A 22,474-nucleotide genomic window follows, 5' to 3' on the forward strand; every position below is an offset into this window, starting at 1 on the left:
TGAAAATACCTACAAAGCCACTCCTGTCCTCATCTGTAAGAGAGACAGGTGATAAACAAGTCAGCAATCATGAGTGCGAAGTCTTTAGCTCTCCAGATGGACACAGTGTACAACTGCTTTTTTTTTCTTCTTAGGTTGTTTTTAATATTGGGAATATTGCAAAAGCCAGAAAGGTAGTCGGGGGATTTAGGAGCTCCTCCTCCTCCTTACTGGTAGCAGTCAGGTACCCCCTTCCCTATGCGGGCCAGAATTCCAGCGCAACCAAATGGTAGCATTGCGCAGGCGCAGACTGATTCCGGCGTCCTAGGAGACGGACTCGGAAAGCCTCTGCGCAGGCGTAATTCAGGAGGCCGAGGGAGCTTGAGGCCCGGGGATGGGGCGGGGCGATCCCACAGTGCGCTTGCGCACAGCCTGTCCTCGCTCGAGGAGCCGCAGTCTCGAGAGCGCCAAGGCGGTATTTCGGTAATCTCTGACAGACCTCTCCCGCGAACCCGGCGCCGTTGGACTGCGCCCAGGGCGGGGACGTCGGCCGGGCACAGGAGGCAGACACGATGCCGGTGAGGAGACTCGCTCGGCCGCTGGGATTCCTCATCCCAGCGGCCTGGCTCGGGGGCGCGGCTGTTGCCATGGAGGCGCGGAACAGGCAGGCGGCTGGGGTGGGGCGGGGCAGGGTCCGGCTCCGCGGGCCCGAGCGGTTGGGGAGCCAGGCGGTGGGCTCCGGGCCCGAGAGGCTGTTGCCGGTCCTGGGAGGGGCCCCGGGCAGGCCCTGCAGCCTTCGCGTGCGCTGCATCCCGCAGGGCCTGCGCTGCTTGACATAAAGGCACAGCGCCTGAGGATGCGCTCTCGCTCCCAGCCCTGCAAAACTGAGTAGGGCGCCTGGGAGCGGCCGCGGGGGGTCGGCTTTGGATGCTCCACACCTGGTGGGCTCTGGACGCCTAGGAGCCCAGCTCAGGAAGGGAGCGAAACGAGAGCTGCCTGCTCTTACTCCAGCCCTTGACTCGAGCTGTCAACCCTGTCGTCGTGCTTTAGCTTACAGTCCAGAATGTAACCGTAGGTGTCTTTGTGTGTGAGGCCGAGGGTGGGTTGTGGTATGTTTGTCTTGTAGGATTTCACAGAAGGTTATCGTACATTAAATAGGGGGCGTCCTAAGTCCAATATAGGGTCGGGGAGAACACATACAGCTTTGGTTGCTTTTCTTCTGGTTTCGAGGCCTCGGACAATTACTTAATATTTCTGGGTTTTAATTACGACATAATTAAACTTTTCCTCATGGGGTTTTAGCAGGATGAAATGAGGTGATGCACAACGGAATTGAAGGACAGTGCTTGACATTTAGCATTAAATGCTCATTATTTGTTCCGTGGTGTTGCTTTCAAGTTACTTATCAGTTCATTCAGTAAATACTGGGTATCAATCACATGTTAGGCACTGGAGGTAAAATATTGAGCAAAACCCGCCAGGTTCTTGAGCTTGGGAAGATAGAAGCTTGCCTTAATGGGCAGAGGTGAAAATCATGTTGGTAGAGACAAGACGCTTAACAATAATGAAGCGTCTTCATTATTAATGGGTGGCATATAATAGAAAGTAGCTTCTGGTGAATTGTCCAGTGTTCCCATGTAGAAACGCTGGCCTAAAGATGTCAGATCACCTTTTTTTCTTTAAAAAAATTTTTAAAAACGTTTGTTTATTTTTGAGAAAGAAAGAGGAAAAGAGCAGGAGCCGGGGAGAAGCAGAGAGAGAGGGAGACACAGAATCCAAAGCAGGCTCCAGGCTCCGAGCTGTCAGCTCCGAGCAGGTCGCAGGGCTCAAACCCAGGAACCACGATATCATGACCTGAGTCAAAGTCGAAAACTTAACTGACTGAGCCACCCAAATCATCTTTTTTTTTTTCCCCCCAAGAGAATCTAGAAATTGTTCCTTTTGTGAAATTTCTCCATTTTTGAATTTTAGCAACTAATTAAAAAATATCTTTAAATGCTGAGCCAAACAAAAAGTATTTGTGGGCTGAATTTAGTCCCTTGAGTCCCAGTTTGCAACCTCTGGTGTAGACAAACAGGACAATCAAACATGAAGCAAAGCAAAGCAGAGTTGAAACTGGTTGTAGAAGAGGGAGAGAGTAGGGTGCTCTCAGGGCCTGTACCAGGATTTGACCTAGTTAGGGAAGTCTTTCCAAGTGAAGTGGCTGTTTTGCTGAGATCGGAGACTAAGTGGAGGTGAGAGTGAGGAATGTTCTAGGCAGAAGGAACAGCACATGGAAACGTTTGTGGTAAGAAGGAGCGTGGTGACAGAAAAGGCTTAAAAAAAACCCAGCGTGTGGCTGTGGTTAAGAAAGCCAAGCAGGGTAACTTGTGAAAAGAGTCTAGACCAGTAGACACGGGCCAGAGCCATGGCTTACAGATCTTACAGGCCACCTTAAGGATTGTAATTTTCATGCTGATGTCGGTGGGAACCATTGCAGAGTTTTCACTAAGGGAGTGACGTGATTAACTTTGTGTTGAAGCTGACTGCCCTGTAGGGAACAGACTGTAGGAGAACCTCACTAGATGCAGGTGTACGGTTTTGGAGCCTTATAATGCAGGGTAGGATACTGGTGACCTAGACTAACGAGGTGAAAGTGGAGAAGGGGAGAAGTATATTGCCTTGATACTGTTCAACTAAACGATTGAACTTTACTTTTTCTAATTGAAGAATAAATGACATAGAATAATTTCACCTCTACCACATGATTTACTATTTGTTTCCTTGTGAAATAATCCCCCCAGTAAGTGTAGTTACCACCCATTGCTGTATAGAGTTACATTTTTTTTCCTTAGGAGACATGTCAAGATACAGTCTTTTAGCAACTTTCAAATGTGTATTTTCAAATATGTATTATTGACTATTGTCACCATGCCATATATTATTTATGCATGACTCATGTATTTTATAACTGAAAGTTTGTACCTTTTGATCCCTTTTACCATTTTGTCCACCTCAGTCTGTACCCTGCTCCCCTCTGGCAATTACTATTTTCCGTATCTGTGAGTTTTGTTTTGTTTGTTCATTTGTTTTGATTTGTTTTTCTTAGATTCCATGTATAAGTGAAATCATACAATATTTGTCTATGTTAAGGATTATATTTTAACATAGAGTCTTAATCATAAAAGTTCAAAAATTGGAACTTTACAGGTACAGATGTTCATAAGGTCAGAGGCATACTAAAACATTTCTCTGCCATTGGATTTTCTTTTTTGTGTTTTATTTAATGTTTTCTTCTATAGAGAAGATAGACTACATATAGTCACATGATGAAAAAAATTTTTTACTAATGCATTGTAGAAAATAAAAGTGTCAGGGGAACACGGAACCTACTACTATACTCTTGATTAAAGTTGTTAACCAGGTTCACATGTATTTTCCTACAGGCAGGAAACTCAGAGGAAGTCAGGGACTTTTATGGAGAAAGACAGTCCATAATATACTGGTTCATTTTCTGCTTGAATAGCATTTTTTTACTATAAATGTTAATTAGATTTTCTCTCCCTTCATTTGTATTGTAAAAAAAGATTTGTCTTTTATATTTTTTAATAAGTTTTTTCTTTATATCTGTAAGGTCTTTAGTTGCATTTAACACATACTTGTGGAGTGCTTGATATGTGGAAGGTACTAAGATGCCAAGTAGCCTTTTTAAAATTTTAAATTTAATTTGCTGAAGGTAAAGGTAAATATTCATTTCATTATTTGTGAATATTTTCTCTACTAGATCAATAAATCAGAGAAGCCTGAAAGCTGTGATAATGTGAAGGTGGTGGTTAGGTGCCGGCCCCTCAACGAGAGAGAGAAATCAATGTGCTATAAACAAGCTGTCAGTGTGGATGAGATGAGGGGAACTATTACTGTACATAAGACTGATTCTTCCAATGAACCTCCAAAGACATTTACTTTTGATACTGTGTTTGGACCAGAGAGTAAACAACTCGATGTTTATAACTTAACTGCAAGACCTATTATTGATTCTGTTCTTGAAGGCTACAATGGTGAGTATAGAGTTTACTTTTTTTTGAACAACTTTATTGACATATTAATACCCTATAAATCCACCCCTTGTAATCCTACAGTTTGATGAGTTACAGTAAATACATACCGTTGTGAAACTATCACCACAATCCAGTTTTATGTCCCCCCCAAATTTCCTCATGTGCCTTTGCAGTTTCCCCTCCAGGCAGCCATTCACCTGCTTTTGTCTATAGTTCTGTCCTTCCTTGAAATTTCATACAAATCAAATCATACACTATCTCACCTTTATTATCTGTTTTCTTTCACTTGTATAGTGTTGTATATATCAGTACTTTGTTCCTTTTCAGTGCTGAATTGTATTCCATTTTATGAACGTACCTCCTTATATGATCTTTGACGGAAACCTGGATTGTTCCAGTGTTTTGGCTATTATAAATAGTCCTGCTATGAACGTTGTTTATTAAGTCTTTGTGCAGACAAATTTTAAAATTTCTCTTGGGTGGATACCTTGAAGTGGAATTTCTGGGTCACATGGTTAATGTATATTTGTTTTTGAAGAAATTGCCAAACTGTGTTCCAGAGTAGTGACTATTAATTTTTTTTTCCTCATGAGCATGGTATGAGGGTTCTAGTTTCTTCACAATCTCACCAACATTTAGATTATCAGTCTTTTTAATTATAGCTGTTGTAGAGAATCTGTGGTGGTATCTCATTGTTTTAACTTGTATTTCTCTGTAACTAACAGTGTTGAGCATCTATTCATATACTTATTTTTTAAATGTTTATTTTTGAGGGGGTGGAGCAGAGGGAGAGGGGGAATCCCAAGCAAGCTCCATGCTGTCAGTGCTGGGCTGGATCTCATGAACCGTGGGATCATGACCTGAGTTGAAATCAAGAGTCAGATGCTTAACTGACTGAGTCACCCGGGGAACCCTGTGGGAAGGTTTTTAATGATTATGTAATAATATATGCATATTCAAGTTACCTATTTTCTTGTAGTGAGCTCTGGTAGTTTATCTTTCGTAGAATTTGTTGGCAACAAGTTGTTTATGGCAATCCTCTATTCTTTTTTTAAATGTTTTTTTATTTCTGAGAGAGAGAAATAGCATGAGCAGGGGAGGAGCAGAGAGAGAGGGAGACACAGAATCTGAAAGTCTCCACGCTTTCGGCTAGCTGTCAGCACAGAGCCTGATGTGGGGCTCCAACCCACAAACCGTGAGATCATGACCTGAGCTGATGTCGGACGCTTAACTGACTGAGCCACCCAGGCACCCCACTCTATTATTCTTATGTTAGAATGTGGTGTGATCTTTGTCATAAGTGATATTTGTATATGGTATATGATACATTGTAATTTGTGTCTTCTCTTTTTCCTGTGATTAGTCTGGGGGGAGGTTTAACAATTTTATTGATTTTATCAAAGAACTGGCTTTTGGTTTTATTAATTTTCCTTTATTTTTTTTTACATTTTCTATCTTGTGAATTTCTGCTTTGATCTTTATTTTTTTCTCCTACTTTATTCCTTTTTTCTGCTTCGTTATGGTGGAAGTTAAGGTCATTGTTTTGAGACCTGTGTTCATTTCTAATATAGAGGATTAAATGCTATGAATTACCCCCTAACTACTGCTTTATTAGCTTTGTATATATTTTGACAAACTGTGTTTTCATTTTCATGCAGTGCAAGAACTTTCTTCCTTCCCTTTGATTTCTTCTTTGATCCTTGGGTTATTTAGAAATGTGTTAAGGGGCGCCTGGGTGGCTCAGTCGGTTAAGTGTCTGACTTCGGCTCAGGGCATGATCTCATGGTTCATGGGTTCGAGCCCCATGTTGGTCTCTGTTCTGCCAACTGGGAGCCTGGAGCCTTTGAACTCTGTGTCTCCCTCTCTCTCTCTGTCCTACCCTGTTTGTGCTCTGTCTCTGTCTCTCAAAAATAAATAAATATTAAAAATACTTTAAAAAGTTAAAAAATGTTAATTTCCAGATATTTTGAGATTTTCCAGAGATCTGTTACTGGTGTCTAGTTTGATTCCATTTTAGTCAGAGAACATACTATGTAAAACTTGAATCTTTTGAAATTAGAGACATGTAGTATAACCCTGAATGAAGTTTATTATTAAATGTTCGTATAGTCTTGAAAAGAATGTGTATTTTGCTGCTGTTGGGTGGAGTATTCTATAAATGTTCATTTCATTACATCTGTTTGTTTGATAGTGTCATTCAGATTTTCTATATACATAATTATTTTCTACTTGGTGTGTCAGTTATTGAGAGAGAGGTATCGAATTCTCTTACTTTGTTTTTGTATTTACCTTTTCCTTTGAGTTCTGTCACTTTTTACTTAATGAATTTTGAAACGCTCTGAGTAGGTGCATATATGCTTAGGAACTTTACATTCTTGTGGTGAATTAATCTCTTTTTCATGATGAAATTACTCTTTTTATCCCTGGTAATATTCCTTACTCTGAAACCTACTTTGTCTGATATTGATATAGACCTTCTAATTTTCTTTTGATACTGTGTTAACATAGTATATCTTCTTTCATTCTGCTTTTAACCTATTTGTATTTTTTTATTGAAAGTACATTTCTAGTAGGTAGCTATACTGGAAGTCACTAAGATTACAACATGTTTGCAGATTGCTAGGAGAAGTCAAGGGACTCAGCATATGGTTGTACTTACAGCTTTAGCTTATTAGAGCAAAACAGACACACATACGTGAGAAAGAAGGAAACAAAAGGAAAGGAAAAAAGGAAGAAAGAAAAGAAAGTAAGGAAGAAAGAAAGCAAAAAAACAGCAAAGGGAAAAGGTGTCTGGGTTGATGTATGGAAGAAACCAGGTACAGACTTCCAAGAGTCCTCTCCTAATAGGCACACAAGATGTGCTTAATTGTTCTACCATTGAATGTGACAGTACTTGTGAAGTGTTGCCTGTCAGGAAAGCTCTGTAAGAGACACAGTGCCCAAAGTTTGTATTGGAGCCTACTCATGTGGGCACCCTCAGCCAAGCACTTGCCAAGCTCCCAGGCTCTGAGGAGAAGGAAAGCAGGTGTTTAGCACAAACCACCTTGTTTATACAAACAGGTTAGGCACAGTGAGCTACTCTTACCAGATGAGGTGATGAGAACCCTTCTTAAATCCAAATTCCCCAATTCCCAGAGGCCAACGTTGAAAGCAGGCCTCTCAAAGGATAGCAGTCCCAGATCTGTTGTTAGTCTTTTCTGCCCAGCACGTATAGTTGGTAGTGTTTGTTTTTTTGTTTGTTTTTTTAAACTCAGTCTTCCTAACTCTCCTTCTTCATTGGGGGTATTGAGACCATTTATATCTTTTTGTTTTCTCTTTGTACTCTTTTCATTTGTTAATACATTCCTTTGTATTATTTTTATTATTCCATTCTTCTCTTTTGGCATATAGCAATACGTCTTTGCTTTATTTTAGTGGTTGCATTAAACTTTATAGTATAAATCTTTAATATATCCCACTTTACCTTCAAGTGATATTATGCTACTTTATAGTAAGAAATTTTGTAGCACTGTACTTCCAGTTGTCTCCCAAGTATTGTGCTCTTGTTTACTTCTACATGTTATACACTCCAAACCACCTTATTATTTTTGCCTAAACCATCAGTTATTTTTTTAAAGAGATTTAAATAATAGGAAAAAAATGTATATTTATTTATGTAGTTACTATTTTTGGTACTCTTTATTCCTTTAGGTAGCCCTATATTTCCATCTAGTCATTCTTTCTGCATTGAAAAACTTCCTTAAATATTTCTTAGAGTGCAAGTCTACTGGTGATGAATACTTTCAGATTTTGTAGTCTAAAAAGTATTTATTTTGCCTTTGTTTTTGAAAGAAATTTTCACTGAGTATAGGATTCTAGGTTGATAGTTTCTTCTTTTAATGCTTGAAAAATACTCCTCTCCCTGTCCTCTCTTTTGCATTTTTACCTCCTGGAATTCTGCTTTCCTTCTTATCTTGGTTCTTCTTTACGTAACATGTTTCTCTGGGTGCTTTTAAGATCTTCTCTATCATTGATTTTGAGGAATTTGATTATAATGTGCCTTGTTGTATTTTTCTTTATGTTCCTGTGCTTACTACTCATCAAGCTTTTTGGATCTGTGAATTTGTAGTTTTTGTCAAATTTGGAAAAATTTCAGTCATTGTTTCTAAAAATATTTTTCTTGTCCCCACCCTCTTCTTCAGGGTCTGCAGTGACATGTATATAAGGCTGCTTGAAATTGTCCCATAGCTCAATGATGCTGGTTTTCTTTTTTCTGTTTTTTTTCCCTCTTTGTTATATTTTTTATGGTTTCTGTTGATAAGTCTTCAGGTTTTATTCTGCAGTGTTGAATCTACTGTTAACCTTATCTCTTGCATTTTGCATCTCACACGTTGTAGTTTTCATTTCTAGAAGTTTGATTTGGGTCTTTGTTGTATCTTTGATCCATGTTCTTTCAAATTTCCATCCAAGATTTCCACCTAACTTTTTAACATATAGGATATAGCGTTGACTGATTGATGGATTTCTTCATTATGGGTTGTATCTTTTTTGCAAGCTTGGCAAATTTTGGTTGGATGCCAGGATACTGCGAGTTTTACCTTGACTCTTGAATGTTTTTATTTTTATAAATATTGATGAGCTTTGTTCTGAGTTGTAGTTATTTGAAAATGGTTTGATTGTTTCAGATCTTTTAAGATCTTTAGTTAGGCCTGGAACAGCGCTCAGTCTAAGATTATTTGTCTAAGAGTGAGGCAAGACCTTTTTGTACCTAATGTCCTGTGAATCACGAAGCGTTCCTGTCTGGCTGGTGTAAACAGGTACTGTTTCTGGCCTGTGTAAATGCCAGGGACTCTTCCTTCCAAATGATTTCTCATCCCCCACATTTCGATAGTTTCCTCATGCTCAGCTGAGTACTTAAGGAAGACCTGCAGACACCTGGAATCTGCAGTTTTGTGTGCAGTGTTGTCCTGTCTGCCACTGAGTCCTACAGACTATAGCTGTGTTGGGCTCTCTTGACTCTGGGTCCTTCTGGACTCAGGGAATCTGCTCATCACTTCTTGGGTTCCCCGTCCTGGTCTGTGGCTCTGATTCTCTCACAAGGCAGGAAGCTGGGCAGTCATAGGGCCCACCTTACCTGTTTGTCAGTTTTCAGGGGTCACGGCCTTTTCTTGACCGAGGTCCATTGTCTTGAAAACTGTTGTTTTGTATATTTTGTCTGCTTTTTGTTTCAGTTGGGAGGATGAATCTGGTCCTTCTTACTCTGTCTTTGTTGGAAGCCGAAGTGTCACAAGTTTAATTTTGAAAAAATAGAACTGTGTGTTTTAAAAAAATAAACTTTGTATTTTTTGTAGTCTGTAAATGTCAGGGGACTTTTCACCAGTTTTTCACCTATAATGATGCTGACTGAAAATTGTTGATAGTAACATAGAAAAACATTTGGAAGAAGGACCAAAATCAGGAATGCTGTAACATAGAATGTTACATTATTCAAATGTGGAAAGGTAAATACATAATTTCGACCATTTAAAACTTTAAAAAAATTAATAAACTTTGTTTTTTAAACAATTTTAGTTTAAAGCAAAATTGAAAAAGAGTACAGAGATTTCCCATATATTCTTTGTCCTCAAACGTATACAAAGTCCCCCACTCTCAACATCCTACACTACAGCGGTACATTTGTTACAGTTGATGAACATACACTGACTCGTCATTGTCATTTAAAGTCCATAGTTTATGGGGCGCCTGGGTGGCTTAGTCGGTTAAGCGTCCGACTTTCGCTTAGGTCATGATCTCGCGGTTCGTGGGTTCGAGCCCCGCGTCGGGCTCTGTGCTGACTGCCAGCTCAGAGCCTGGAGCCTGTTTCAGAGTCTGTGTCTCCCTCTCTCTCTGACCCTCCCCTGCTCACGCTGTCTCTCTCTCTCTCTCCTAGAAATAAATTAAAAATTTAAAAAAAAATAAAGTCCATAGTTTACATTAGGGTTCACTCTTGTTGTACATTGTTTGGGCTTTGACAAAAATATAATGACATGTGCCTGCTATTATAATATCATAAATCATAGTTTCATTCTGTGCTCTGCTTGTTTATCCTTCCTTCCCCTACTAAGCCTGGCAAACACTAATCTTTTCACTGTCTCCTTTTAGTTTCACCTTTTCTAAAACGTCATATGGTTAGAGTCATGTAGTATGTAACCTTTCAGTTTGGCTTCTTTCACTTAGTTAATAGGCTCTGAAGTTTTGCCCAGGTCTTTCCATGGCTTGATGGCTTATATCTTTTTTTGTGCTGGTAATAGATAATACTCTGTTGTGTGGATGTACCACATTTTATTTATCTCCTCACCTACCTACTGAGGGACATCTTAGTTGCGTCCCAGTTTTTGCCAGTTAGGATTATGCACGGATATAAACATCCATGTGCAGATTTTTTGTAGGCCTTCTGTTTTTAAGATGTAGTCAGGAAATAGGGAGATTAGGTAAAATTTCAGGTCATTTTTAGTTTTTAAAAAGTAGGGTTTTAAGAGAAGTTCATATGAAGGAAATGCTAGCATTAGGTTTCTTAAGTTGGGTATAAAAAACTAGGAATTTGCAGTCTCTCCTCTGAAAATGAGATGTGACTCTTTTATTCTAAGGCATTTCTGGTCCTCCTTTGTCAGCTCTAAAATTATAGATTAATATCCTTTTTAAATTAGTAATCTTCATATATTTAATGCATTCACAGAAGTTGCATTAGGAATTAATTTTGAATTCAAAACATTTCTGGCCCTTACATACTTCTTAAAAATATGAGTTCTGGAGCCAAATGGACTGTGTTCAGATCTTCTTTCTGCCACTTACTATGACATTGAACAAATAATTCAACCTCTGTAAGCCTTTGATTCCTCGACTAAAGCGTGGGAATAGAAACAGTGCCCAGCTTTTAGGATTGGGGGAAAATTCAGTAAGGATGCATGTAAAGTCCATGCTGAGCTCGTAGCAGATGATCTGTAAATGATAACAGTTGTGTCAGTTATCAAGTGCAGTTTGTAAGTTCATAATATTTTTAGCTTTTTTGAATGCAATAATGCATTCTTTATGGCAGAGTTTGCAATATTCAGTGAGTTAGAAAAAATTAAGACTTTTCTGATGTGTAAAAGATGGCTTCTGTTGTGATTAATTATTACGATCATTGTCACAGAAAGTCTGGAAATGATGATGACATAAGAGGTTAACTGCATAAAGTGGTAGTTGAAAAGCCTTTGTCATTTAGGCTGTGACTTCAAGTGCTGTGTTCTCACACTGAGCTGTCTACTGTGGAAATCGCACACATTCCTAGGGCTTCACTGAGCAAATACATCTCATCCCTCCACTTTCCTGCTTGACATATGCATTTATTTGGGTGTGTCACGGGCACTTAAAGCTCAGTGTGCCCCGAAATGAATTCATGGTCTTTCCATTCAAACTGTCATTTTTTCTAGTGGTGTTTACTATCTCAGTGTACATCATAGCCATACATTCCTTTGTTCAAGCCAGAAATTTGAAAGTTGTCCTGGCTTCCTTGCCTGGTTAGTTACTTCCCAGGTGCTCTTGATTCTGTTACATGTCTGTGAAATCCTTCCACCTTTCTCATTCCCTCCTGTCATCAGCTCCAGCTCTCTGGTTTCTTCACAAATCTCCCTTTGCCTTCTTCCAATTCTGTGTACACGGTGTAGCTGTAGTGATCCTGATTCACTCCTAATTGCAAAATCGTTCTTAGGCTTCACCTTGGTTTTATGCTCCATTTTAATATCCTTAGTATAGTCTTTGTGGCCCTATGTGATTAGTCTCCTGCTGATGCCTTTAGCTCTGTCTACATCCGTCTTCATTTTCCATCACTGTTTCCTTCATTTTAATCTCATTTCATTTCCTCAAAACCTCTCTTTTCTTTCTTGCCTCTCCCTATCCACTGTGTTGCTGTCTCTTACTCCTATTTCACATTGCATCTTCAACCTTAGATTTTCTGGAATGCCTTTCCTGACCCCCCATCTCCCCACATTTCCTCTTGCATCAGTTCTCCTGCCTACACTGTGTCCCTTTACTCTCATCTAGAGTTCTGTTTCTCAGTCCTAGCACTCATCCTCCTATAAATATTTGACCAAAATCTCCTTCCCAAGATTATATACACTGTAAGATGAAGGATTGTGTTTGTCAATGTGTCCCTGGTGCCTAGCACAATACCACACTCTGGTGTGTGGTGAGTAGTTGTTGAATGAATGAATTTAGGTGTTTAGAAAGTTTAAATTGTATCTATAATTACCTATAGTAATTGTATTGTCACCTTTTTTTTTGGCTGCCCTATTCCTTACAGCTTTTACTTAAAAAATACATATTTTTAAAGTAATGAATTTACTTTAGGATTAAGAAGAAAGAAAATACCATTTACTTTTACTCTGCCAGACATCATGCTGGTTTCTTGGAGTAGATTGTTTCATTTGGTTCTTACTATTAATGTCAGGGGTAATTATCCTCGTTTTACCAATGAGGAGACAGTCTCTTGGTAGATTGCTGTGTAAGGTCAGATGGCTACCCACTGGCAGATAGGCGAATTCACACTAAGGTCTCTCCATTCTAGAACCTGTATTCTTTTGTTCCTGCAATTGTACTGCCTTCTCCAACTTAATGTTTACATTAAGTAATTAACGTACACATTATAATAAATTTCTTATGCTTAGCCATGATGTAAGATTTCACATGTAGGGTTTGAAATACTTTTTATTAATAATTAGGAATATATCTTTGACTTTAGGGCTGTAACAGTGCTTGGCTTCTGTGGCTCAGAGTACATATTGTAATTGTTGATGATAAAAGTGAAATTTGTACTTGAGTAAATTTTAAATCCAAGGAAGAAATTGCATCACAGTGTCAAAGGAATTATTTTTAAGAGCTATTTTTCTGTAGCATTAGACTCTAAAAGTGATTGATTCTCTTCATCATTTTCAGGGACTATTTTTGCATATGGACAAACGGGAACAGGCAAAACTTTTACCATGGAAGGCGTTCGAGCTGTTCCTGAACTTAGAGGAATCATTCCAAATTCATTTGCTCACATATTTGGTCATATTGCAAAAGCAGAGGGTGATACAAGGTAAAAGAGAATTCTTTTATTTTCTAATATTCGGAAGTACAAACACAGGAAAGGCATATAGGCACATATCTTATAAACACATATGAAAACAGTTCTTAGAAATATTTTCCTGTTTTTTATGTTTTTTAAAATGATGTTTTATTTATAGATTTTTGGTTCGAGTGTCTTACTTGGAAATATATAATGAAGAAGTTCGTGACCTTTTGGGCAAGGACCAGACACAGAGGTTAGAGGTAAGGATAACTGGAATTGAAGTGCTTTCTAAAGCAGTAGATTGTTTACTAAATTAAAATTCCTTTTGTACAAAAGATACTTTTAATAGTTTACTTATTTTTTGACCTGGTAATATCACAATTCAAAATTTTAAATGTTGTGAAAATTTACGGATTGAAAATTTGTTGCTACTCCATTTTCTCCCCACCCTAAGATAACCACTGTCAGTATTTCTTCATTGTTCCTTTATGTAAATGCAAACACAGTTTTACTTCTGCTCTGTAAGTACCTCTACCCATGCATTGATCTGCACTTTTTTTTTAAAAATAAAAATCCTTATTCAGGTAAGTGTAGAGTCACATGCGTTTTTAAGAAGGAATATGGAAAGATTACCCATTACTTAGAAGTACCTTTCACACCGTTTTCCACAGTGGTCATATTTTACAGAGCTGTAGTACGGTTTCACAGCCATGATATTCACGTTGCTACAATCTACAGATTTTACTCAAGTGCTCCAGTTTTTCTTGTACTCATTTGTACTTTGTATTATTTTATCACATGTTTATGTGATCTATCCACTACCACTGTCAAGGTACTAAGTAGTTGTATCATAAAGATGCCCTCATATTGCCCTTTTATGACCATATCCACTTCTCTCCTGACTACATTCCTCTGTCCCCTTCCCTAACCCCTGACAATCCCTAATCTGCTTTCCAATTCTAAAATTTTATCTTTTCAAAAATGTTATATAAATAGAGCCATGTAATATGTAACTTTTGTGTTTGGCGTTTTTCACTTGGCATAACTCCTCTAAGGTTTATCCAAGTTGTTTCATGTATTGATAGTTTATTACTTTTTATGGCTGAGTAGTAATGTACAATGTATATATGTAAAGTTTAGCCATTCACCTGTTGAAGAACATCTAGGCAGTTTATAGTTTCTGGCTGTTATTAATAAAGCATCGATGAACATTTGTACACAGATTTTTTTAAGTTTATTTATTTTGAGAAAAGAGAATATGTGTGTGAGCATGGGAGAGGCAGAGAGAGAGCGAGAGAGAGAGAATCCTAAACAGGCCCTGAGCCATTAGCCTAGAGCCCAATGTGAAGTTCAGATCCACATACTGCGAGATCATGACCTGAGCCTAAACCAAGAGTTGGATGCTTAACTTCCTAGGCCACCCAGGTGCCCCTTCACACAGATTTTTATGTGAATGTAAGTTTTCATTTTCTGGTATGAATGCTAAGAGTACTTCACAATTTACTTTAAGTCAGAAATTTTTAAAGTGTCAAAAAAGAAGAAAAAGAAGGAGCACTTGGGTGGCTTAGTTGGTTTGAATGTCCGACTCTTGATTTCAGCTCAGGTCGTGATCTCACAGTTTGTGAGATCAAGCCCTGTGTCTGGGTATGTGCTGAGAACATGGAGCCTGTTTGAGAGTCTCTCTCTCCCCCTCTCTTTGCCCCTCCTTTGCTCGCCCTCTCTGTCTCTCTGTTTGTCTCAATAAAAATAAATGAACCTAAAAAGGAAAAAAAGGTCAACAGTAATGTGACTTTAAAAAAAAGGAAAAAGGAAAGAATAGAGGGGAAGGGAGGGAAAGAATAAAGTATTAAAAGTGTCAAAAATAAAGATATTAATTGTAGATGTAATAAAAAAAGTACTAGTAGTTTTAAGTGTTTCTTTTACCTAAAGGAAAAAGTAAAATATCTGATTGAGACCTAGTTTGTGCATGTTGGGATAATAGATTGTCATGAAAGACTATGTTCATGATGAATTTCAGAAAAGGGAAGTGTGAAATTACATGCATAAATATTAGAGAATCACAAAATTTGTGAATAGGTACATAATAAGGTTCTTAAGAGTTTAGCTGGTTCATATTCATTGTTTTTTTTTAGTGGAGATATAATTCAAAGAGGATAATATTCACCCTTTTAAATGATACATTTTAGCAGTTCTTAGGATATTCACAAAATTAAACAACACTCATTACCTAATTGTGGAACGTTTTCCTTACCCCCAAAAGAAATGCCGTACCTCTTAGATGTCACTCCCAATCCCCTCCCCAATTCCCTGTCCCAGGCACCCACTAATCTACTTTCTGTCTCTATAGATTTGCTTGTGCAGGATATATAATATAAAAGAATAATACAATATGTGGTCTTTTGTGACTAGCTTCTTTCATTCAGAATCATTTTTCATGGTTCATCCATGTTGTAGCATGTGTCAGTACTTAATTTTTTTGTCTTTGCTGAATAGCACTCCATTGTATGGATATACTGCATTTTGTTGACCTCTTCATCAGTTGATCATTTGGGTTGTTTCTACTTTTGTCTATGATGAATAATGCTGTTATAAACATATCTACACTTGTACAAGTTTTTGTGTGAATATGTGTTTTAGGTTCTCTTGGCTGTGTACCTTTGAGTACAGTTGCTGGGTCCTGTGGTAACTGTATCTTTAACCATCTGAGGAACTGCCAGACTGTTATCCACAGTGGCTGTACTATTTTACATTCTCACCACCAGTGGGTGAAGCTTCTAATCTGTCCGTATCCTTGTCAGTGCTTGTCTCTTCATTTAGCCATCTTAGTGGGTATAAAGTGGTATCTCCTGTGGGCATGATTTCTATGTCTGTGGTGGCCAGTGATGTTGAACATCTTTTCCCATGCTTATTAGCCATTTGAGTACCTTCTTTGGAGAAATGTCTGTTCATGTCCTTTGCCTGCTTTTAATTGGGTTATTTGTCCTTTGTTATTCGGTTATAATATTTCTTCATATATTCTAGATAGAAGTCCCTTAACAGTATATGATTTATACAACTTCCCCCCCATTTATGGGTCATCTTTTCATTTTCTTGATGGTTTCCTTTGAAACGTATAAATTTTTAATTTTGATCATATTTTGATTTATCCATATTTAGTTTTGTTGCTTGTACTTTTGATATTATATCTAAGAAGCCATTGTTTTATCCAAGGTCATGAAGATGTATGCCTTTGTTTTCTTCTAAGAGTTGTATAGTTGTAGCTCTTATATTTAGGTCTTTGATCCATTTTCAGTTAATTTTTGTATATGGTGTGAGGAAGAGGGCCAACTTCATTACTGTGCATGTGGACAGCCACTTGTTGCGACACTGTTTATTGAAAAGCCTATTTTTATTCCTCATTGCATTTTGTATTGACTGAACCAATGGATTGTGACAGTCTTTGCATATCAGTACAGGAAAGCCTCCTTATTCTTCTTTTTTCTTTTGTCCTTTTTAAAAGCTGCATACTATTCTTTTTCTTTTCTTCTTTTTTCTTTTGTCCTTTTTAAAAGCTGCATACTATTCTTTTTCTTTTCTTTTTTCTTTTGTCCCTTTATTTTTATTTTTTTAAATAAAATTTTTTTAAATTTATTTCTGAGAGAGAGAGGCAGTGTGAGCACAGGAGGGTCAGAGAGAGAGGGAGATACAGCATCTGAAACAGGCTCCAGGCTCTGAGCTGGCTGTCATCGCAGAGCCCAACATGGGGCTCGAACCCATGAGCCGTGAGATCATGACCTGAGCGAAGTCGGACACTTAACCCACTTTAAGTGGTTAACCATCCAGGCACCCCTCTTTTATCCATTTATCTGTTGATAAATGCCCAGTTATAATATAAATGAGAATAAAAGTACTGAAATAATAAAATGATAATATTTCATTATATAAATGCTTAGATGTGACCACACTCAATAACATAATGAAATAGAGGCATACGTAAACGTCATGAATGCAATCGCTACAAATGCACACTGTTATAAGCATGTTATATTGGTGACCTAAACACCTTGATGGGAGGGCCTTGGTGGTTCCATCAGTTAAGTGTCCAACTCTTGATCTCAGCTCCGGTCTTGATATCAGGGTCATGAGTTCAGGTCCTTTGTCAGGCCCTGTGTCGGACTCCCACTGAGTGTGAAGCCTTCTAAAAACAACAACAACAACGGGGCGCCTGGGTGGCTTAGTCAGTTAAGCGTCCGACTTTCGCTTAGGTCATGATCTCGCGGTTTGTGGGTTCGAGCCCCGCGTCGGGCTCTGTGCTGACTGCCAGCTCAGAGCCTGGAGTCTGTTTCAGTCTGTGACTCCCTCTCTCTCTGACCCTCCCCTGCTCACGCTGTCTCTCTCTCTTCTCTCCTAGAAATAAATAAAACATTAAAAAAATTAAAAAAAAAATAAAATAAAAAAATAAAAACAACAACAACAAACAAGAACAAAAATCAACAGGGATGTCTGGGTGGCTCAGTTGGTTAAGTGTCCTTAGTGTCTGACTCTTGTAAGATCAGATCCTGATCTTACAGTTTGTGGGATTGAGCCCCACATTGGGCTCTGCACTGACTGTGGAACCTGTTTGGGATTCCTTTTCTCTCTGTCTCTGTCTCCCAAAATAAAAAAACTTAAAAAAAATTTTTTTAACTCCCCCTCCAAGTAACAAAAACATGTGTCTCTATGTCACATTTTGGTAATTACTACAATATCTCAGAGCTTTTCATTATTATCATATTTGTTATGATAACCTTTGATCAGTGATTTTTGAATTTACTATTATAATTCTTTTGGTGTGCCATGAACCATGCCCACATAAAACAGCAAACTGAATAAATGTTGTATGTGTTCTGACTCCTCCACTGGCCATTCCCCATCTCTTTTCCTCTCCTTCTGGGCTCTCTATTCTCTGACACATACCAGTATTGAAATTAGGCTAAGTTACCGTATAGCAGCCTTTTAAGTGTTCAGGTGAAAGGAAGAGTCACACATCTCTTTAAATCAAAAGCTAGAAATGATTAAGCTTAGTGAGGAAAATCTGTCGAAAGCCAAGATGAGGTGGAGAATCAGGCTTCCTGAGCCGAACAGCAAATTTCGTCTGTAAAAAGAAAGTTCTTGAAGGAAGTCAAAGTGCTACTCTGGTGAACACATGAATAAGAAAGCACACAGCCTTATTGCTGAAGTTTTAGTGGTTTGGATACAAGATCATAGTAGCCATATCATTCTCTTAAACCAAAGCCTAATCTGGGGAAAGCCCTAACTTTCTTTAATTCTTTGAAGGCTGAGAGAGGTCAGGAGGCTGTAGAAGAAGTCTGAAGATAGCAGAGAGAGCAGAAGTTGGTTTGTGAGGTTTAAGGAAGGAAGCCATTTCCATAACATGAAAGTGCTAGCTGAAGTAGCATGTGCTAATAGAGAAGCTATAGCAGGTTATCCAGGAGACTTTGCTAAGATAATTCATGAAGGTGGCTACCATAAACAACAGATTTCAGTGTAGATGACAACTTCTGTTTGAAGAAGAGGCTATCTAGGACTTTCATAGATAGAGAGGTGAAGTCAGTGCCTGGTATCAAAGCTTCGAAAGACACACTGACTCTCTTGTTAGGGGCTAATGCAACTGATACTCTTAAGTTGAAGCCACTGCTCATTTAAAATTCTGAAGACTCCTAGGGCCCTGAAGAATTATGCTAAATATACTCTATCTTTCCTTTATAAACAGAATGACAAGGCCTGGATGACAGCATGTCTGTTTTATAACATGATTTACTGAATATATCTTTTTTAAATGTTTATTTTGCAAGATGGAGAGTATGAGTGGGGGTGGGAGCAGAGGGGGAGAGAGAGAGAGAGAAAGAATATATCCCAAGTAGGCTCCATGCTGTCCATGCAGAGCCTGACATGGGGCTTGATCTCACAAACTTTAAGATCATGACGTGAGCTGAAATCTAGAGTCGGATGCTCAACCAACTGAGCCACCTAGTTGCCCCAGTTTACTGAATATTTTAAGTCCACTGTTGAGACATGCTGAGAAACCTCAGCATCATGACCTCAGCTGAGAGTTGGACTAACTAATGTTCAACCAACTGAGCCACCCAGGCATCCCATGAAATTTTTCTTAATTAAGGTTTATACACACTTTTTTTAGGCATAATGTTATTGCACACTTAATAAATTATAGTATAAATATAATTTTATATATACTAGGAAACCAAAAAATTCATTTGACCTGGTTTGTTTCAGTATTGGCTTTATTGTGGTCTGCAGCCCAACCCGTAGTAGCTGTGAAGTGTGCCTGTGTTTTGTTCACTTGCGGAGGTCACTTCTAGGGCCTAACAAAGTGAGTTTCAGCTTTCTAACGCTGTATTTTAGGTAAACCTGTCCTAAAAAGGCCTTCAGATTTGATGAAAGTTCTCATAAGATTACTCATAGAAAGGTAATGTTTTTATATAGATGCTATAGATCTGATTATTTCACTCCATTGTTTGCAATCCTCCAGTGGCTTCAAGTTGCTGTTAAGATAAAGACCAATAATTGTGCTCTGTCTTATCTCCGCCTACTTCTGTAGCCAGGTATCCCGCCTGTTTCTCCCCGGCTTCCTACTCTTTTCAGCCAGTCTGGCTTTTTTGTTTTTCTTACTTATCCTGAGTGCTTACTTTTTTCCCATTTCAGGATCCCATCACATACTGTTTTCTTGCTACCCTAACCTGGATTGGCTGCCTCTTATTTCATCAAGTTTTAACTTAAATGTCATCTTGGGGAAACTCTCTGTTTTAGTTTTGCTATAATGCATTCTCATACTATCTTGTACTTTTTTGCTTCATGACATTATACCAATGGTTATACCAAGTGTTATTTTTCATTTGTATGTTTTTTCCATAGGTTGTCACCTGTGCAAGTGTAGATAGAGATTATGATTACCTTGTCCATGACTATATCATCACTGTTTAGCAGAGTGCCCACTGCATTGTAGATGTTTGATAAATAACTGTGGAAGATTATGGATATGTGCACAAAATCTTATGGTCATTTCTTTCTTTTGTTTATTTTTTTTAGGTTAAAGAAAGACCTGATGTGGGGGTTTATATCAAAGATTTATCAGCTTATGTGGTAAATAATGCTGACGATATGGATAGAATTATGACTCTAGGCCACAAAAATCGTAAGTGATAGTGTATAATTGTGATTGAACATTTATGTGTTGAGTAGACTTTTATTTATAAGAATGATTTTTTAAAAATCCTCACAGTGGACTCTGAAGGTTCTAAATTCCTGTTTTATGATTGAGGAAACAGACTTAGTAAGTAATTTGTCTAAGGTTATATACTACTCAGTAAGTGGCAGAGTGAGTATTTGAACCTAGACTGTTAATCAGCATTAACCAAGTTCTTTTAAAAAAATTTTTTTTTTATAGTTTATTTATTTTTAAGACAGAGACAGAGTATAATTGGGGGAAGGGCAGAGAGAGAGGGATACGTAGAAGCCAAAACAGGCTCCAGGCTCTGAGCTGCCAGAACAGAACCCGATGCGGGGCTCAAGCCCAAAAATCGCAAGATCATGACCTGAGCCGAAGCTGGATGCTTAACCCACTGAGCCCCCCAGGCACCTCTAACCAAGCTCGTTACTGCCTCCCTTTTCTTGTCTAAAGAATAAAAAACTTCAGCACTGTTTAAGCACACACTGCCTCAGGCCTAGAACTGGTAGTGCTGCTAGCAGCAATTAGACATCAGAGATTAAAAAAGTAAGAACATAGGAAGTAAACATGTTTTTACAGGTTTTTTTGACTAGACTATAAATCTAGCAAGCTCAAAGAAATTGAAGAAGATTTAAAAAATCAGTTGTGTTCTTATAAACCATGTAATAGAAACAGACCAAATGATAACAGGAAAATGAGCAAAGAATATATATGAATATGTTATTCACAGAAGAACTATACATAGCAACCAGCATATGAAAGTATGTTCACCATGACAAGTAATCAGGAAAATGTGTATTAGATCAGCAGAAGGAGATATTTTACCCGTTCTTTTGGATGAAGGATCTCCAGGTTCATGAAGCTCTGAAGATATGGGCACTGGTGATGGGAGTGTAAAGTGCTCCAGCCTTTCTGAAGGGCAGTGTAACAGTATCTGTTGATATTTTTAGAGTACATTCCTTTTGACCCAGAGTTTCTAACACTTATCTATCTACCTACCTACCTACCTACCACCTACCACCTACCTGCCTACCTATGTTGATACATAGGTAGAAAAATATTTTTTTTAATATTTAAGTAATTTCTATACTCAGAAGGAAGCTCGAACTCACAGCCCTGAGATTGAGTTGTATGCTCTTCTAGGCACGTGTAGAGGTCCAGGCACCTCTAGAAAAATACTTTTAGACATAAACAAAATGCTGTATTGCAAATTATTTGTAATAGCACAAGTTTGATGTAGTCCAGATAGCTATCAGTAAAACATTGGCTGTATAAATTATGGTACAGAATGACTATGGACCATAATGAAGTTATAAACAAAAAAAAAAAAAAAAAAAAAGTTAAATCTACATGTAGAGACCTGAAAGATTTTCAAGGTATATCATTAAGTGAAAAGAAAGCAAATCACAGAATAGTATGTGCTACATCATCCCATTTATAAATGTAAAAAAGCCAAATTGTTAAACAGCTGTGTATTTGGGCTGTGTGTGTGTGTGTGTGTGTGTGTATATGTGTGTGTGTATCGACTTGTGTGTGTGTTAAATACAAAACGAAAGAATGTTTAATAGTGGTTCCCTTTAGGGGAGAGGAAGTAAGATTGGACAAAAGGGATATACGGAGCCTTTACTTTATGTTTTTGGTTGTCTCTGTTTTCAAAATTTTTTATACCAGGAATATGATCATGTATTGCTTATTCTGTAAAAAAAATTTTTTGACTTAAGGTTCCATTCGCAGTAGTGATCAAAACTACCCACTAAGAATTGAGAATTGGGGTGCCTGGGTGGCTCAGTGATTAAACATCTGACTCTTCATTTTGGATCTGGTCATGATCTTGCAGTTTGTGAGTTCAAACGCCATGCCGGGCTCTGTACTGATGGTGTGGAGCCTGTTTGGGATTCTTTGTCTCCCTCTCCTACTGCCCCTCCCCAGCTCATACTTTCTCCCTGTCTCTCTCAAAAATAAATCATCTTTTAAAAAACAAAAACAGAGGGGCACCTGGGTGGCTTAGTCGCTTAAGCGTCTGACTTCAGCTAAGGTCATGATCTCACGGTTCGTGGGTTCAAGCCCCACGTCGGGCTCTGTGCTGACTGCCAGCTCAGAGCCTGGAACCTGTTTCAGGTTCTGTGACTCCCTCTCTCTCTGACCCTCCCCTGTTCATGCTGTCTCTCTCTCTCTCTCAGAAATAAAACATAAAAAAAAAATTAA

General features: G+C 38.3%; 1 protein-coding gene across 4 annotated transcripts in view; it reads left to right on the top strand.

Annotated features, from left to right (window-relative positions):
• The first annotated feature begins 343 nt into the window (after nucleotides 1-343).
• KIF3A (kinesin family member 3A) overlaps nucleotides 344-22,474 on the top strand; it is a 44,182-nt gene continuing 22,051 nt past the window's right edge. For 2 of the 4 annotated variants that reach the window (XM_039221374.1, XM_039221375.1), the window contains exons 1-5: nucleotides 345-557; nucleotides 3,743-4,016; nucleotides 12,948-13,092; nucleotides 13,241-13,325; nucleotides 20,131-20,236. In XM_039221374.1, the coding sequence (XP_039077305.1) occupies nucleotides 552-557; nucleotides 3,743-4,016; nucleotides 12,948-13,092; nucleotides 13,241-13,325; nucleotides 20,131-20,236 (616 nt within the window). In that variant the 5' untranslated portion in view covers nucleotides 345-551. Of the gene's footprint in view, nucleotides 558-742; nucleotides 1,051-3,742; nucleotides 4,017-12,947; nucleotides 13,093-13,240; nucleotides 13,326-20,130; nucleotides 20,237-22,474 lie in introns of those variants that run through there. The other 2 variants (XM_039221377.1, XM_039221376.1) reach the window with 2 other exon arrangements.

Source organism: Hyaena hyaena, unplaced genomic scaffold (assembly GCF_003009895.1).
Source record: "Hyaena hyaena isolate Hyena2069 unplaced genomic scaffold, ASM300989v1 scaffold_978, whole genome shotgun sequence".
NCBI lineage: Eukaryota > Metazoa > Chordata > Mammalia > Carnivora > Hyaenidae > Hyaena > Hyaena hyaena.